Source organism: Diaporthe citri (genome assembly GCF_014595645.1).
Source record: "Diaporthe citri strain NFHF-8-4 chromosome Unknown scaffold_21, whole genome shotgun sequence".
In the NCBI taxonomy this organism is placed as follows: Eukaryota; Fungi; Ascomycota; class Sordariomycetes; order Diaporthales; family Diaporthaceae; genus Diaporthe; species Diaporthe citri.
The window spans coordinates 115,761-133,357 of record NW_025064866.1 but is presented as its reverse complement, the minus strand read 5'-3'; the positions used below and the strand labels follow the sequence as shown (position 1 = coordinate 133,357).

Genomic DNA, 17,597 nt, shown 5'->3' with positions numbered 1-17,597 from the left:
CAAGACCGGATGACGTTCAACCACGACAAGGAAGACTCAAAACACAACCCAAGCGGGCAGTTGTTTCGCATAAACGACGGCTCAGGCAGGACGCACCGTAACTGGGGAGGCTGATCAACCTACCCACGTAAGCTTCCCGTCCGACGCCCGACGACATCATCAGCAGAAGCGCAAATCCCAAACATGCTCAACATCGAATCGAAACGCGCGGCTGAACCGAAACATCGACAGCAGACTCGAATAGAACGAGACGGGACTGACCACTGTCCATGATGCACATCTTCATGCAACCCCTCAGCTCGCCATCCCCGTCTCGAGTTCGGACGAATTGGACAAGACGCCAACGCGTGCTGCGCTAACCTGTGCTCAACGGTTGCCCGCCCTGATTCGCGGGCTCCACACGCCGCACTCGAGCTCTCTCCATCTCTCGCTCGGGCCCGTCGGCATGCTCGACACGCTCGACACGCTCGACACGCGCCCTCGCCGCAATTGGACGGCCTCGCCATCCTCGAGGAGCCCGTCGTTTCGTGAGAGTACACACCTGTTGTCATCAGCCTCACGGCCGACCGTTGGATGGCCGGGTCGAACATCCATCCCAAGCAGCCTAACCGTCCCAATCATCCTTGGCGATGCTCAGACGACAAGACTAAGCGCTTGTTATGCAGATGCCTGTCTGCCGACGTCTCTGGTGCTTGACCGACCTCCACCCTCGTCATCCAACGGCGACCCCGGCGCTGAAACTGCGCCTGTTGCAGAGCTGTCAGTCTCCTCGACAAGCGGCGTTTGAGGACCTGCGGTGTCTACCACCGCCGGAACAAAGGCCTCTGCCGGTCGGCAAGCCCTCACTGACAGCTGCTCCGCCGGCCACAACTGATCAAGAGCTCGTAAGCGTCGGAGGTGGGGACCCTCAGCCCCTGCAGAAAAAGAGGCCCCCTAGTTCATGCATCAAGGGTGTTCCAGGCGCCGCCAGGGGCCTGGCAAAGTGGGCCTGTGGTCAAGATAACCTTAACAGGGGTTTCTCCGTTAAATGCCCGAAGCATGGGAGTGCGACTACTGGGACCGTCCGTCCTTACTGCGCAGCACAGCGCACACCACCTCGACCACGTACGAACATGGCTGTCTGCTCGTCGTTTTCCACGTTTGCCAATCAACCACCCCTACCCTTCGCCTGGGGGGCGGTGATCGCTTCGTCCTATCTACACTGCCCCTGCACACGTCTAGAGCACTACGGGGGTGAGAGCTGGCCATGGAAACGAGCCCTTCCACAATGGCCAAGCCATGGAGTCCTTGAGGGCACTGTGGAATTAAATCAAGGCAACGCGCCGCAACTCCAGCCGTTGTAGCATTCGATCAGGTATGTTGCTGTCAGCCTTCTTCCCGCTGCAGAGCACCGCGGCGTGCAGCCCAAAAAAAAAAAAAAAAAAAAAAAAAAAAAAAAAGAGGACGTACGTCAGCAGATGGCAGCATCCTTGACATCACCCTTGATCCAGTTTTGAGCCTCAACCGCCCACCTCCCGGCGCATGCGAACTCTTCCTGGTCTGGCTCAGACTGATGGGATGGGGGGGCACCTGTCAAGTTTCTACCCCTGTGTCGAGACTTCCAAAAATGGGTAGAGACTCGCCGGCGGCTTTCGGTCTCGGCATAACCTACCTCCTCCACGATCCACGTACCGCGGCAAACCAAGCTTCCGGGGCCTGCAATTTCGCAAGACCACCGGCCCCAAGATTGTCGAACCCCTTGCGCATCTTCACTGGCAGACGTGATGACCGGCAAGCGTCCGAAATTACGCACCCGAGGGTCATGGGATGACGATCACAGGACAAGCCCCGTCGGGGCGTTTGTCTCTCGATTCTCGAGGGCCGCGGGATTCACCCAATGGGCACAGCACTAATAGTACTCGTGAAGGAGTCCACATTCTCCCGTCCACCCTCAAGATCCCCGGAAGCGTTCACGTGCCACGCTATTTGGGTTTCCCTTCCTGCTGGAGATGATGGGATGCCAAGCTGGCCGCTGTGGGCTTTGTGACGCTCGATCCTCCAAGGACACGCAGAAGTTGCTGCAACTGCAGGTGGCAGCCACACACTCAGTCGTGCGTCCGAGGTCGCGGCTCGGTCTGAGGCTCAAATTTACGATCCGGAGTGGTTCGGATACCCAACCTACCCCATTGTCTTTTGCCAACACGCTCTTCCGAGGACAACAACAGGCTCGCCCACGATATTGCAGACTCGGGTGAAGCAGGGTTGATCAAGAGCCAAGGCTGGTACGCCTCGATAAACACAGCAAGGAAGCACCAAACCAGTGACTTGAAAGGTGCATGCTTTAATGTGCGCTCCTGTATGATCACCGCCAGCGTTGTCGAGCACAACGGACGAGCGCCAAGTCGCCACTCGGCACTGAGGCATGCAGAGCAGACCACTGTCCTCGGCCGGCGGAGAGGCCTTGGATCCTGGACGGCGCGAGGCGCAACTGCCTTAGTTTACGATCACGAACGGTGCCTTCGGATAATGCTGATCTATTCCAGGCGTCCAACTGACTCGGCCGCCGTGAAGTAGCTCGACGAGCCTTCTTCCCAGAGTTTAGGGGTGGGAGGGGCCAAAGATGAGAGGAAATGTTCTTGCAAACATGCCAAACGGCCTCGAAACTGGCCTCGAGCATGGAGGTGGCTTGATTGGGCCCACTGATGTGCAAGAAGTCGAGACGAGACAAGGCCGATCATGGGACAGACTGGCGGTCAAGGGCGTGCCTGCTGAGCATGTTTGTGATCGCCACTTTCGCAGGCACAGGCAGTCTTGTTTTCATCTCGTCTTCTGTTTCTGGTCCCTCCGCAGAATAGCCGGTGACTCAGGAGGGCGGGGGGGGGTCAAGAGTTCTCAACGACACTTTGGTCCGACCGCCAGTGAGAAAGAAGCCTTCAAGCCTTGTTGAAAAAGGAAAGGATATTATTGTGAAGAGGGGAAATGTGGTGAAGGTACAGAGTGAAGGGGGCCGGTGTTGGGCTAAGCGCCGCCACCGTGTCGTGTCAGGAAAGGCAGGGGGATTTGTGCTGTATGACGATGCTGGGCGGGACGTCGAATGTTGAGCCTCAAGACGGACTGCCAAAAAATTTGCGGAGCCAACGGCGGCAGGATAGGATGCATTAAGGTTTGGCTGCATTAGTGGGACGCGGGGACGGGAAAGCAAACTTCTCACAGGAGAATCTTGTTTCTGAGCCTTGACCGTAGGGGCGGAAGAGACGAATGAATGGAGACGTCACGGGGCTACCCTGTGGCAGGCCAGGCCAGGCCCAGCATGCCAGGAGCGTCGGGACTGCTCGAGGTCTCGACAGGGGTGCTGGTCCGGATGGTATTGCCATGCTGCAGGCCAGCAGGACTGGCATGGACGAGCGTTCCGGACAGGACCTGACTGGGCTGGCCGAAGGGGAAGAGGCGAGGTGAGGTGAAGTGAAGGTGAGGTGAACAAACAGTACACGGGTTGAGTGTGTATGTGTGTATGTGTGCGTGTGTCTGGACTCGACTGGACCGAATCGGTGTGGTGTGGTGGAAGGCTGACACAAGGGTGAAATTGTGGCTACCACCTAGCGAGTTTCAAGGGACCGGAGCCTTGCGGCCACACCCCGACGGTGCCCTTCCTCCTCGCCAGGCTTCACCAGCTCCAAGAGACAGGCATACGGACAGCATTTCTTTCTTGGGCCGCCTCTCTGCAGGATGGGCTGGCAAGTAGCCGTGCCGGGCCCGCAGTGGTTTTGCCATACGAGCTTCTGCATCTGGTTCACAATCTCGTTACTCGAGGTGTTATTGATCCTGCCCGTCAGCCTCGGAGACCTGCTGGCCGGAGCCGACGTGGGGCCAAGGACAAGGGACAAGGCCAAGATCCACACAACACGACCAGAGACTGCAGCATGCGAGATTAAAACCAAACAGGCAGAGCAGCGCAGCAATACTACAGCAATGCCACAGCACGCACTAGAGCCCGATACTACACAGGTCTGGGTCAAGCGTGCGGGAGAGATGCACTGACACGGCGGCACGCCGACCCAAGCTGCACGTCAAGCCTGTTAGACATGCCGTACCAACTCTAATCAGTACGGACTACAGTACGGTATCTGGTCTGACATGTTGCCATCAAGAGGCCAGCCAAGGCCGGGCGCTTGTCGACGCTGGCATGGGGGGGGGGGGGGGGGCTTGGCCGTCAGGGCCGTAGGCAACCTGCCGAGCGAGGCTTGTTGACGCCGGTCTTGTGAGGGCGGCAGGGCAGTGTCGATGTATTTTTTTTTTTTTCTTCTTCTTTGTTTTTGTTCTCTTTTTTCATGGATGCATGGGGTGGTGTAGATGGGCGACAGGTGGGATGGACAAGGCCGCATTTGTTTGGAAACCCGTCCAGTGAGTGTCGAGTTTCGGGATGAGCAGATGGTGCATGGCAGCGTCCTCGGCTCTCGCGCCCCCAAGCGACGAGCGTCATGATTGACCAATCGTCAGTATCAGGCTGGAGGATAGAAACAGCCTCTTGTTTCAACGGGGGCGAGGGGGGCCTTCGGGTGCCATGCCAAACCAAACAGCCTGTCGAGGATGACTGGCGGCTGAGCCTCAACCTGGGCAAGCCTGGGGTGAGCCTGGGGTGAGCCATGGCGTGCCCCAGGGCAAAGGCCCCACGCGCAGGCACAGCCCTTGCCCAAGATTATACGGGGCGACGCACAGGGCTGGGGTAGTCCCTGGAGGGGCGAGCCCACGAGACAGGAACCGGCGCTGCTGTCCAATCACGACGCGGCGGCCGCTCCTGGACCAGCGCGGCTCTGTAACGATCTGAAGCAAGAGAGCCGGGTCACAGGCCCCCCACACCCTTTCAAACATGGGCCACAGGTCAGAGGAGGAGGCCGGAACCTGGAACCTGGAACCTGGAACCTGGAGCCTGGAGCCTGCATCTCAACCTCACCTCAACTCTCGACTCGACTCCTCGACTATCCTACCCTCAACGCTGAATGAGGGCCGCTCCTCTCCATCTCTCACCTCCCCTCGTGGTGCTGACTCCTTGTTACCCCGCTGCCATGCTCAGAAACCAGAAGTCGGCGGCTGCTGCTGCTGCTGCTGCTGCTGCTGCTGCTGCTGCTGTTGCTGTTGCCGGTGCTACTCCAAACATCTCATCCACCGGATGGGACATGGTTAAATGCGGGCTCGGTCATGCTGTGCCCAACACGGTCATTGATCGCCCATCAGCCCCTCCCTCCTTTCGACGCTGCGACGACCATGGGCAACCGCTCGGGACGCCAGATGTTCGCCTATGGTTGCCCGTTGAACAAAATGGGGCTCTCTTCCATTCTCTCTGTCTACGCCTCGTGCGCCACTGCACACTGGGGACTGCAATGTCTGCACTGCCCGCACTCCCTGCGCTATATTGTCCAGTAGACTATCAGACTATCCGGCCTAGTAGGCCGTGATATCCAGAGCTGCGGTTACACATACATCCCTGAGACACATATCCACCGCGTGCCCCATAGAGCCAAGCAAGGCCTTGCCTGGCTCGCGTGCCAGTACCACACAACCTGCCCTGTCTACCCTTTCCCTTGCCTTGCCGTGCCCTGCCTTGCCGTCCCCTTTCGCGTTTGCTGCGACGGCCGGCCGAGAAAGGGCCCTCGTCTCCCCTTCGCCTTCGGTCACGCTGTCCGAAACGAAATTCACATCAAACAGAACAGATCTGATCGATGTAACGCAGGACCCAGATTTGCGCCCTGCCCAGGCCTGCCTGGTGTCTTGGATCTGTCGTGTTTACCGCCCTTTCACCTCCTGCCCGGGTCGCCTAGGCGTGCCTTGATGCCGGATGCCATAGCTTCCAGCCGCCATATGCACAACACAACACTCAATCTCCTCTCCGTCTGCGCGCGCGCGTGTGTGTGTGTGTGTGTGTGTGTGTGTGTGTGTGTGTGTGTGTTTCCAGGTGTCTGTCTCTCCAGTCGGGAGCGCCACCCTCCACTCCAATACCCACTTCATCCTCTTTTTTTTTTTGGGAGATATGGCGATCATCATTGGTCTTCCTCTGCCCCACGTCCAGACCAGAGCTGCAGGATTGTTTCTGGTCCGGGGCATGCAGAGAGGCGTTCGTGAGCGGTTGGGACGAATTTAGTGTCCGGCAGTAGTCGCCCAGGAGTCAAGACAACACGCATATACTACTTACTGTATATGCGAGTGTGCGTGTGCTCGCTCAACCGCCCTGTCGAGTGGTAGGGCTGTGTCGAGCAAGTCACCCTTCTCCCCTTCCCCCTTCCCCCCCCCCCCCCCCAGCCTGGTGACGACGAGCGATACCGATCAAGTGGTCTGGCTGGGATACTGACGCCATGGCCAGGCGCTCCCGCCGTCGACTGGCTGCTGGCGACCCTTGACTCGAAGCGTACGGACCTTGCGGATTGCCGGGATGGTCATGTCTGGGTGAGACTTCAAACTCTGCGGCTCTTGCTTGATGTGTGGGGAGCCCTTGACAAGGGCAGGGCCACACCAGGCCCAGAATGGCTGGGTGGAGCCGCACGTTGTTATGCTTTACACTGCTGCCACACACCTCCGACCCGTCAACCTAGTCGGCACGCAACCTTTTTTTGGGGCCCAGGGTTTCCAAGAGAAGGTCTGTAACAAGGCTAGAGCCTACCTGGACTGCCAGACCGAGCACCCCTGCCATCCGTCCCAAGGCTGAACATAGAACGTCCTGTCCTGTCGTGTCCTGTGGTGGCTCCCCCTTGGCGTGGTGCGGTCGATCCTGGGCTGCTGCCATGGGCGCCGGCGAGCAGGCGAGAGCAGGCAATACGCTCGAGCAACTATTATTAATGCCCACTCCCCTCCCGGAGATCGTTTGGTCTTGTTTACTCCTTCTTCTCATCACGGTTGATCCTGATATTCACATTACTGACCTTATCACGACGCTGTTGCGTGTGTGTGTCCCTTTCTTTAATAGTTTATTCATTTTACCGCGGCTGAACCCTGACGCTCATTTGTCTTCTACGAAGGAGACCAACTGGATTGGCTGCCCCTCCCTCTTTAGAAATACACACACTTTTAGTCAACGGTGTAATCTGGTTTACCCATCGCCCGTCGGTTTCAATACCTTCAATTCTCGGCTCGCTCTCCTCGACGCCAACCTTGCCGACAGGAACGACAGACAGCCGTGTGTGTGTGTGTCTCGGCAAGAACAAGAACAAGAAGCCCTACTGCTTTCGACGGCAACAAGCGTACCCAGGGAAAAGGCCACAATAATCTCCCCCCTTCATTTCGATTCAGAACGCAGCTTTGGCCTGCAATCATTTATTATCGCGAAACAACTTGGAAACGTATTCAATTCTTGGACACTCACACCAACACGAACATTATAACATCATGTCTCCGACCATGGCCATGACAATGCCCACGGCAATGTACGCCCCGACGTCTGATGTTATGGACCGCCACGAGTATGGCATCACCAAGAGCCGCAAGAGCTCGTCGACTGGAGGAGGCAGAGCCTGGAGCGAGGACGAGGTACGTGGTCTTGCACTGTGTCGATTTTCCGTGGTTTGTTGGAAAGAGGGGGGGGGGGTTGGTTGGTGGGGGAGGCCTTGCTTGGGCTGTTCATCGCTACAAGCCTTTCTTGTGTCTATATGCTGAGGGGGGAAGGGGTGGAACATGGATGGCCCAACAGTGTGAAGGACATATTTTTGCTGACCAGGTTTGAACCACAACAGGAAGTTTACTTGCTCCAGACCCGCCTGCAGAAGATGCCGTACAAGCACATCGCCGCCCATCTGAAGAAGACGGAGCTGGCGTGCCGCCTGCACTACCACCAGCTGAGCCACGGCAGCAACCGGCGCAAGAGGACGACGTCCATGTCGTCGAGCTCGTCGTCCAACGGGCACTCGCCGCTCATGCAGGCCTCGATCCCGAGCCCCATCCACGAGTCGCCCAGCCGCAGCGTGTCGCCCCCGGGGTCCGTCATCAGCTACGGCCACCCGGGCTCGCCCGGCAGCGTGCAGCTCCCCAGCATCATGAACGCCGGCGTGGGCTCCGGCTCGTCCCCGCGGCTGCCCGCCATCCTGCCCAAGCCCGCCGGCATGACCCTGGCCCTGAGCACCTCGAGGTACAACTCGCTCCAGGACCACGCCCAGCAGCAGCAGCAGCAGCACAGCGCGCCACTCCTGCCCTCGGCCAGCTTCTCGGCTGCCGCCCACGCCCGCACCACCCCGCCGCCCACCATGGCCAGCGCCCCTGCGCCGGCGGCCATGGCCCCGCTCCGCCTGGACTGCTCCGGGCTCCCGGCGCCCTCGTCTGCTGCCGGCGCGGCCCAGCCCGTCGACATGGGCCGGCTGCAGGCCGTGTACAGCGCGCACCGCAACAGCTTCTGGTCGGCGGTGGCGGCCGACTACGGCAACGGGGCCCACCCCGTCGCCCTGGAGCAGGCCTGGAAGGCGGGCGGCGTGTCGTCGGGCCACGGCTACGCGGCTCAGACACCCATCACGCCCATCGGCAGCCCCGACGAGAGGGATGTCTACGGCAAGCAGTGCCAGGACAAGACCCGCATCTCGGCCATCCTGGGGATTGATGCCAACCCGCGGAGCCCCAAGGAGAGGGAGATGGTGAGGAGGATGGAAGAGGAGAGGGTCATGGTTGGTGTCGGTGCCTAAAAAAGGCCTCATCGACGATGAACCAGACCAATCAGAAATGAGAGCCCTCAGGCGTTAGAGCTTTGGGCACCCGACACTGATACACCAACCATTTCCTTTGTTACCTCCTCTTTTCTTTTCTTCTCTTTTTCTCTTTTTTTTTTTTTTTTTTTTTACCTCGTCTCTTTTCCATTTGTCCTGTACGATGACGAACCACGAGACGACGATGGACGATCGGGGTTTCCTGAAGAGGGAATCCACGAAGGCCTTTTTCCTCAACATGATGACATCCTCTGCCGCGACCTCTCCTGATCCCTCCTTATAGCCTCCACGGCCTGGAGGGATCGGACATCCGAGCACGACACACGTGTGGTTTGAATACAGAAAAATCTTTCTCTTCGACCCGATACCTGTCCTTTTGAGAACCTGGCGGCTTGGTGAAAGGCATGAAGCGGGTATGAGAGCGTTCGCAAAAGGGGAGGGGGTGGGGCAAAAGCTGGCGGCCCTTGCTGTGTAGGATGGAACGGGCGGGCCGGGCTTGGGCTGGGCTTGCGGTGGGATTCATTTTCCTTGGTTGCCTGGTCTTGAAACGATTGCATGGAGTCATGCGCGGATCTGGGAAGCCTCGTGGGGAATGCATCAGCAACTGGGACACGGGGCTGGGAGGAAGGATGACAGGCGGCCTGGCATTGGTAGCTCAACAAAGAGGAACGTGCCGGCCGTTTTTGGGACGGGATGGACAGCAATACTTGACTTGATTCAGTACTTAGCGAAGGCGGCGGAGTGGCCTGATGGGGAGTGTGGAGGTTGCAATACCATTGATTGTTTTTTCTGGATGATTTGAAAACCCCTGTTCGAAGACCATTGTCGTTGATGCAGCTTAAGCGAGCGTTTCAAGTGCTTCGTCCAGCGACCAGATCATAATGTGCGCGCTTGTGGTTCTTCAGTGTGAGAGTTGGGAGAGCAGGAACTCTTGCCCCGTACCTACAAGAGCATATATTCATATTGCACCCGGTACATATAGTCCAGTACCCAGGTACATAGATATATATCGAACATACCCACATCGCATCACTTGCATCTAGAACCTGGTCAATACATGAACAGACTGCATGAACACGACTGCCACTGCATGTACGTGCAGTGCAGTAATCAAGATACGGCAGAGTTTGGACAAATAGCCGAAAGTGGTAATCCGGCGGGTTCTGTATTCTAGACTTGGGCTTGCCTATATTCGTGTGCATGCATGTATGTGGTGTGATTGGGGGGGGGGCTATGATGCATGACCTTACAGACACGTGTGTAGACATCTACTTCGTTATAGATTATCTATTTAATCCGGGCGGGTGGTCGTATTGAAAGGTACGTGAACGGACGGGTTGGAGTACATTGTACCGTTAAGGCTGGAAGGGTAGGTACAACCTCGGAAGTAGACTACTGCCCCACCTTCTCCTCCCTTCCTTCCCCCTCTCCTCTCCACCTCCCACCTCCCAACCTCCAACCCTTTCCCCCCACTGCGATGCGGGGGCAGCCAACCTTTGCAAAAACGGAAAAGAAAAAGTCAATCGGAACCCATCCTCTGTCGTGCAACCTTTGTGCCCTGTCTATGGTAGTCTACCACATGAATCAATCGGCTGTTCCACGACGGCTGTCAAGATGGAGCCGCAGCATGTCGTCGAGTGACAGCACGTCTGTGTCCATCCTTCCACGCCGACACTGTCGAGGTCCACGTCCAGGTTCGTGTCTGTCCATGTTCGTGGCTCTCCACGGCTTGACGGCGACACAGGAAGGCGTGGATGATTGCCAATGGCAGCCAGATGATTCGATCTCAACCGCTGGGACCAAGGCCGGGACCAGAAGCTGGACCAAGGACAGAACCTGGACCATGCACGCAAGTGGGTTGCGCCACGACCCGCCCTCTCCGCTCTCTGTCTCCCTGTACTCTGTAGTGTGTACTGTACTGTGTAGTGTGTAGTGTGGGCAGACCATCTCTCTCTCTCTCCGCTCTGGCCTCAACCATCCGCCTCTCCGACTGTCAACCTCTCCTCGTTCTACCCTGACTGCAGCTGGCCATGGAAGAGATGGGCTGGCTGAATTAGGGAAGGGGCACGGATGGCGGCGACGACGACGTGGGGACCAGGAAGAGAATGGGTGAAGATAATCTTTTCCTCCTCTCATCGGGTTCCTTCCCTCCTCAGGGTCCCTGCGGCTCAGGATCTGGCATGCCTCTTCCTGCCTTATTAGCCTCCCGCCCTTTTCTGCCGACCGCGGCATATAGACCACTACTGTGCTGTGCTGTGCATCGAGCATCAACCATCAAGCTACTACCCCTTGTTAGTCGGCACTTCCCAACATGGATCATGCTTCCGGATGGGTAGACTACGGAGAGTACCTCGCGAGTGCTCACACGGTACCTGTCTCTCCCCCGTCTTCCCACCTCCCCTCTCCCACCCCCGCGCTGTCCCAAACAAAGCTGTTCCCCCACACCTTTGTGCAGGCACATGCACAGGCACACAGGCACACACTGGCACACACTGGCACAGCATCCATCACCAGGCACAGGACCAGTGCGGTGGGCCGCCGTTGGGTTGGTCCTTCCCGGCCCACCTCGGCGACAGATGTCGCTCTCTCTTCCGATGAACGGGTTGCACACTCCATGTACAAAGCCGACCTACTTCCGTCTCTCTCTTGTGCCTCTTGCTCTTGCAAGCTCGCCTCAGGCAGCCATGACCTAAATACCATTGACTTTTTACTCTCGACCCTCCCTCCCAACATTCTGAACCTCACATCCGATCCCCACCTTCTACTTTCTTGCCGTTGCGCCCCTCCGTCTTGGGCCTGACTTCCCCCCCTGTGATCCGCTCCTTTCAAGTGGTGCCATCTGAGGGCAATCGCATCGCCAATTGCATGACCATAAACCTTCTTCGCACTGACCAAGCCTAGCCTTGATCTTTCCTCACTCCCAGAGCCCCGGGCTGTTTGTCTTCCTCAAAGACTTGTGTGTGTGTCCTCCTGCCCTGTCCTGCCGTATGTGGTCACCGTACCAGATTGCTGCCACTCCATTCTCACAAGATATGCCTAGTTCCAGATTGGCTGACGGCGAGAAGAGACCTCGCAAGAGAGACAGAAGCAAAAAAAAAAAAAAAAAAAAAAAATGGACACAACCGTCAGCAATGGCAATGGCGTCAGAAACGTCCCCAGGGATGGCGACTACATCCAGTGGGACTCTCTCCCGCCCGGAGGCGCACTCAACCGATGGAGTCACAGCATGACCAAGGGACACGACTATGTCGGCGCTCAGGTCAGTCCGAGATGCCTCACCCACGCCCACCGCATGTCATGCTGATCTCACCAACGTGCACAAGGCAATGCTATACGCCGCTGGAGTCCCTGACGGCGAGGCCATGAGGAACGCTCCACATGTTGGCATCTCAACCGTGTGGTGGGAGGGAAACCCTTGCAAGTGAGCCAGCCAATCCTCCTCCTCCTCTCCCTCGCATCGGACATGACGCTACCAGGTTCTGACATGAGACAACAGCACACACTGTAAGCACTGGACACGGGCTCGCCGCCACGAGCGGTGCTGCTGCCACGGGTTCGGAATGACTGACACTCGCCAGTGATGGACATGGGCAAGATCGTCAAGAGGTCTGTGGAGAAGCAGGGCATGCTTGCCTGGCAGTTCAACACCATTGGCGTGTCGGATGGCATCACAATGGGGAGCGAGGGTATGTCGACTCAGAACTCTCCCCGCCGTCCCAAGACCGGGACGGCCTCGTCCCTGCTGTCTGTCACTCACTGACTTCAGCCAAAACTCTGAACCTTGGAATCTGACCAACCCCCGCTACACCAGGAATGCGCTACTCTCTCCAGTCAAGGGAGATCATAGCCGACTCGATCGAGACGGTGACTTGTGCCCAACGCCATGACGCAAACATCTCCATCCCCGGCTGCGACAAGAACATGCCCGGCGTCATCATGGCCGCCGCACGCCACAACCGGCCCTTCATCATGGTCTACGGCGGCACCATCAACAAGGGCCACTCCTCCCTGCTCGACCGCGAGATCAACATCTCGACGTGCTACGAGTCGACGGGCGCCTACACCTACGGGAGGCTGCACGCCAAGTGCCCCAAGGCCAACGGCGACGCCGCCACCCCCGAGGACGTGCTGGAGGAGATTGCCCAGCACGCGTGCCCCAGCGTTGGCGCCTGCGGCGGCATGTACACCGCCAACACCCTCGCCACCGCCATCGAGGTCATGGGCCTCTCCCTGCCGGGGAGCTCCTCGTACCCGGCCACGTCCCCGGAGAAGGCCCGCGAGTGCGAGCGTGTGGCCGAGGCCATCAAGGTCGTCATGGCCAAGGACATCCGGCCCAGGGACCTGCTCACCCGCGCCGCCTTCGAGAACGCCCTGGTCCTGACCATGGTCCTGGGAGGCAGCACCAACGGCGTCCTGCATTTCCTCGCAATGGCAAACAGTGCCGACGTGCCCCTGACCCTGGACGACATCGACAGGACGAGCAACCGGGTGCCCTTCCTGGCCGACCTGGCGCCCAGCGGCAAGCACTACATGGAGGACTTGTACAGGATCGGCGGCACGCCGTCGGTGCTGAAGATGCTCATCGCGACCGGCCTCATCGACGGCTCCCTGATGACCGTCACCGGCAAGACGCTCGCAGAGAACTGCAGCTCATGGCCCTCCCTCGACCCCGGGCAGAAGATCATAAGGCCGCTCGACGACCCGATCAAGAAGACGGGCCACCTCCGGGTGCTCAAGGGGAACCTCGCACCACAGGGCGCCGTGGCCAAGATCACGGGCAAGGAGGGCCTGTCGTTCACGGGCAAGGCGAGGGTCTTCGACAAGGAGCACGAGCTCAACAGCGCGCTGCAGGGCGGGGACATCAAGGTGACGGACGGAAACCTCGTCCTCATCGTGCGGTACGAGGGGCCGCGTGGCGGGCCGGGCATGCCGGAACAGCTCACGGCCTCGGCCGCCATCATGGGCGCCGGGCTCACCAACGTGGCGCTCGTCACCGACGGGCGCTACTCCGGGGCCAGTCACGGCTTCATCGTGGGCCACGTGTGCCCGGAGGCGGCGGTGGGAGGGCCGATCGCCATGGTGAGGAACGGCGACGAGGTCCGCATCGACGCGGTGGAGAACCGCATCGACGTCCTCAACGCGACCGTCGAAGAGCTGAGGGAGAGGAAGAAGAGCTGGAGGCGGCCGGTCCAGAAGCCCCTCAGGGGTACTCTGGCCAAGTACGCTCGACTGGTGGGCGATGCGAGCCACGGCGCCGTCACTGACTCGGCTGAGCCCTTGTACAGTGCAGAGTGGTGAGGGGACCGAGGCCGGTTCGGAGTGGCCATTGATACTAGTTGACAGAAATCTGACACGAGACGCTCAAGCGCTCTCTCATGGCGTTTTCACCCCACCTCCTCCGTCATTCGCCGGCATGCCTCTACCCATGGACACTGGCCGGCAAGAAGTGTCCAGTCAGAAATGCCACCTTCGAATCGGTCAGTCATCGCTACCCGTCCGTTATCCAAAAGGAAAAAAGGAGTACCATGATCTCTCGCCCTTGGGCGCCATCTATGCTTGCCTTTGGTGTAGGAGACTTGACTGTTGGCAAGAAAGGGATGGGGAGTGCCGGGAGTGCCAGTCTGCATTCCCATCTCTGCTCCTAGTAGGTTCAGACCGTCTTTTAAGGCAGCGTTGCTCCCCTGCGGTTCAGGCCTAGAGGCTCCTCAACATGGACATCGCAAGAGCACAAACACAAACGAACATGCAAACACATAGTCACGCAGTCACACATACACACACCGCCAGAGCCATTCCTAAGCTGATGCTGACCCATTCCGTTTGCATTAAATATGTGGTATCGTTGTATATCTGACAGAAGGGAAGGGGCAGGCACAGCAGCCGCACACAAGCAGAATGGAGAGGCGCACAGAAGGACCGTACCGTGTGTGTGTGTGTGTGTGTGTGTGTGTGTGTGTGTGTGTGTGTGACAGAGACACCAGCTGCTATGCTGCCCAACCCGGCTCAGCCCAGACGAGGCGGGCCACCTCCGTGCTCTTCTATTCCTGCTGGCCCCGGGCGACCACCCGCCCCTCTCCTCCCTCCCCCCGACTCTATGCAGAACAAGATGCAGGTATGACTGACTGTAATTTCACGAGCGCCCCTTTTGTCGTGTGGCAAACGTCCCAGCAAAGACGCCGTTGAAACCTCCCACGCATAGTGCTCGCTACTCTGTGGCTCTTTTGTGACCGAATATAGACAAAAATCCGACATGAATCGTGATGCACAGGTTTCCCAAGCCCGGCTCCCCAGCCCCCACCCTTCCCCCGAATCGTTCCCAGCTATAAAGTCATGGCAACTCCTATCTCGTGTCCGTTCACGTCGTGACCAGGCCAACCAGGCCCAATGTTGGTAAATTTTGTATACACAGTCCCTTCTCTCGCATCCCATGGGACTGGCTGCCGGGGCCCTGACTGGTAGGCAGGTTTACCCCTTCTAAGGGCTGGCCCATCCGCCGGCGACGTCAACCCACTCGGCCATACAACTGCCCTCCTTGCCTTCTACGTCGACGATATCGGTGTCGCAGCGGCACCGGCAGCCCACGCCGTTCTCCTTGGGCGGGTCCCAGTGCTCCCAGTAGTCGTCCTCCTCGAATCGCTTGCGCTCGTCCGTCGTCGTTTTCTCGAGGTACGGCTGCCGAGGCAGTTGGCGCCCAAGAGGCGCGTTGGCAGGGCAATGCTGGATGGTCGTGTGTCGGTACCCAAAGTCGCGGAAGTAGTGGATGTCGCGCGGGGACAGCAGGGCACCGGCGGCGAGCGAGTGGATGGGCGCATCACCCCACTGCGGGACAGGTCAGTCTGGTGTCTCGGAGAGGAGAATGAGTGAGTAGGGCATGAATGCTTCGACGACTTACACGTTCCATCCAGAAGCCACCGCTGCGGTCCATCATCTCGAAGAAGTCCTCGTATTCCTTGCTCCTGAAGAAGCTCAGGCGGGCGATCTCGAAGTTGGACCAGAAGTGGCACATGTTGTAGCTCTCGCCCTCCATGGCCTCAGGGTCTATCTCGGGCAGGCCGTTACGGCCAGGCTCGGAGCGCAGGATCTCCTCGGGCAGCGGCGGCGTCTCTGGGTCTTGCGGAGGCTCGTTGCGCTCGGGCTCCGGCTTGGGCTCGACGAACATCTCCCACAGGCCCTTGGAGGTCAGGTTGTTCATGCGCTTGTAGGCGGAGGCGTAGCGCCAGATGTTGGGCACGGTTTCTCGGAGCTCTTTGACAGCAATGGTGAAGCCGTATGTCTTGTTGGCCTCGATCATGGCCAGGAAGGGATCACTGCGGGGAGGTCGTGTCAGGAGATGGACAGCTCACAGGGGTTAAGGGGGTGGGGCGTTTCTTCATACTAGGTGATGTCACAAAAGTAGCTGATCTCGGGCTCCAGACGCCAGTACCACTCGTACTTGGCGAGGAGGGGGTGCTTGTAGAAGAAGCTGTTTGCCATGTTAGCCAACGGTGGCCGCCAGAGCTGCGTGCTGCGGGGGCTCAACTGACCCAGAGTAGAACCTGCACATGGCGTGGTAACTCTCAAGGCCGCCGTACATGACGGCGGCGTCGCCCTGCTTCGCGATGCCTTCCTTGGCGACCTTGGGGTCGATCCAGTCCGGGAAACCCCACATGTCAGGGCCGACCTTGCCGAACTCGACGGGGGCGGACGTGTAGTTCTTGATGGTGTCCTTGAAGGTCTGGTTGAAGTCGCCATCGTTGAGGAAGACATAGGGGTAATGGTACCAGCGATTGAAGTGGCGCTCGATGGACTTGACGGACTGGATGACGCCGTCCAGCTCCTTGTTCCTGGCCAGGACGACGAAGGCACCGTTGGCCCTGGGCTTGGACGTGTCGGGTTCCAAGCAGCCTTCGACGAAGACCTTGTCGTATTTCTCACTGATTTTCCTGTGAAAGGGGCACGTCAGCGGCAGGCCAGCAACAGAGACAAAGTGCGCAAGGTAACTTGAGAGGAGTGTGAGGGCGTCTTAAGGATTGCATACCTGATGGCCGGAGGAGCCCCGGCCGGCATCAATATCCTCCCAGCAGAGTTGGGATGCCTGACAAAGAGGACAAGGATGAGGATGACAACGATCAGGGGGAAGAGTATCACGACGCCCAGAGGTATCGAGATGGCGGAATTGCCCTTGAGACGGAGTGGTCTCCGGAAGAAGGCCAAGCGTGACCATAACCTGCCGGGTTGTGATTTTGACTTGTGGAGCTTTTCGTCTGCGGTTGGGAGCGGCGGAGGGCCAGAGAGGGCCTTCCCAGCCCGGCGGATCAAATCCATGGCGGGCGATGTGCTTGTTTGGGGCGCTGCGATGGTATACGGTGGTATGCGCTGCGATGTATTATGATGCGATGCGACGCGTGGCTCGGGGAGTGCGCCCTGGGGGTTGGTGGTCGCGAGAGAGGCCTATAAATCCAGGACGGAAGTAGAAAGGTATTGAGACCTTAGAATCGGTATCTAGCACTGGTCAGGCTGGCGTCCCGGGGCGTGATGCAGTCCACCACAGCAACCAGCTCGTGTGCTCGCCTTGCCAAAGCAAATACCCACCGGCTGGGGCGTATACAGGCTGTAGACGGGGGCGAGACGAGTGAGGGCGGTGGTAACGAGCGGCAAGGGAAGAAAGATCCCTCTCAGATTGTGTTTTTGCAACGGGGAGGCGTGGCGGGAGAGGACGTGTCGAGGCGAGCAGCTTCGACAGACAGATAGACAGACAGATAGACAGACAAGACACCAGCCGGCGCGAGGGAGCAGCAGCGGGCAAGTTGCGGGTATCCAGCCGTCCTGACCGCCTGAGAGGATGGATGTTGGAGCTGAGCAGAGCTGAGCGGTGCAGGGCGGTCGATGGAGGAAGCCACGAGGTTGGATGACACTGCAGCGAGGTCGAACGACGCAGGCAGGTAATGGATTCCCAGGGTTGGA

General features: G+C 58.7%; 4 protein-coding genes across 4 annotated transcripts; 2 read left to right on the top strand and 2 right to left on the bottom strand.

Moving 5' to 3' along the window:
* Positions 1–1,450: 1,450 nt before the first annotated feature.
* Positions 1,451–1,746, bottom strand: INS49_007514 (uncharacterized protein; the record flags this gene model as incomplete). Its single annotated transcript, XM_043168277.1, has 2 exons — positions 1,451–1,534; positions 1,672–1,746. The coding sequence occupies 2 exons, from the start codon at positions 1,744–1,746 to the stop codon at positions 1,451–1,453; spliced, it is 159 nt and encodes a 52-aa protein (XP_043016863.1).
* A 5,607-nt stretch (positions 1,747–7,353) lies between these two features.
* On the top strand, positions 7,354–8,633 carry INS49_007513 (uncharacterized protein; the record flags this gene model as incomplete). The annotated part of the gene is made up of 2 exons (XM_043168276.1): positions 7,354–7,494; positions 7,698–8,633. The coding sequence occupies 2 exons, from the start codon at positions 7,354–7,356 to the stop codon at positions 8,631–8,633; spliced, it is 1,077 nt and encodes a 358-aa protein (XP_043016862.1).
* Positions 8,634–11,766: 3,133 nt separating this feature from the next.
* On the top strand, positions 11,767–13,952 carry INS49_007512 (uncharacterized protein; the record flags this gene model as incomplete). The annotated part of the gene is made up of 5 exons (XM_043168275.1): positions 11,767–11,913; positions 11,978–12,075; positions 12,151–12,158; positions 12,233–12,340; positions 12,466–13,952. 5 exons carry the CDS (start codon positions 11,767–11,769, stop codon positions 13,950–13,952), a joined length of 1,848 nt encoding a protein of 615 aa, XP_043016861.1.
* Positions 13,953–15,128: 1,176 nt separating this feature from the next.
* INS49_007511 (uncharacterized protein) lies at positions 15,129–16,958 on the bottom strand (the record flags this gene model as incomplete). Its single annotated transcript, XM_043168274.1, has 5 exons — positions 15,129–15,473; positions 15,547–15,961; positions 16,030–16,116; positions 16,178–16,576; positions 16,672–16,958. 5 exons carry the CDS (start codon positions 16,956–16,958, stop codon positions 15,129–15,131), a joined length of 1,533 nt encoding a protein of 510 aa, XP_043016860.1.
* Between the last annotated feature and the right edge of the window lie 639 nt (positions 16,959–17,597).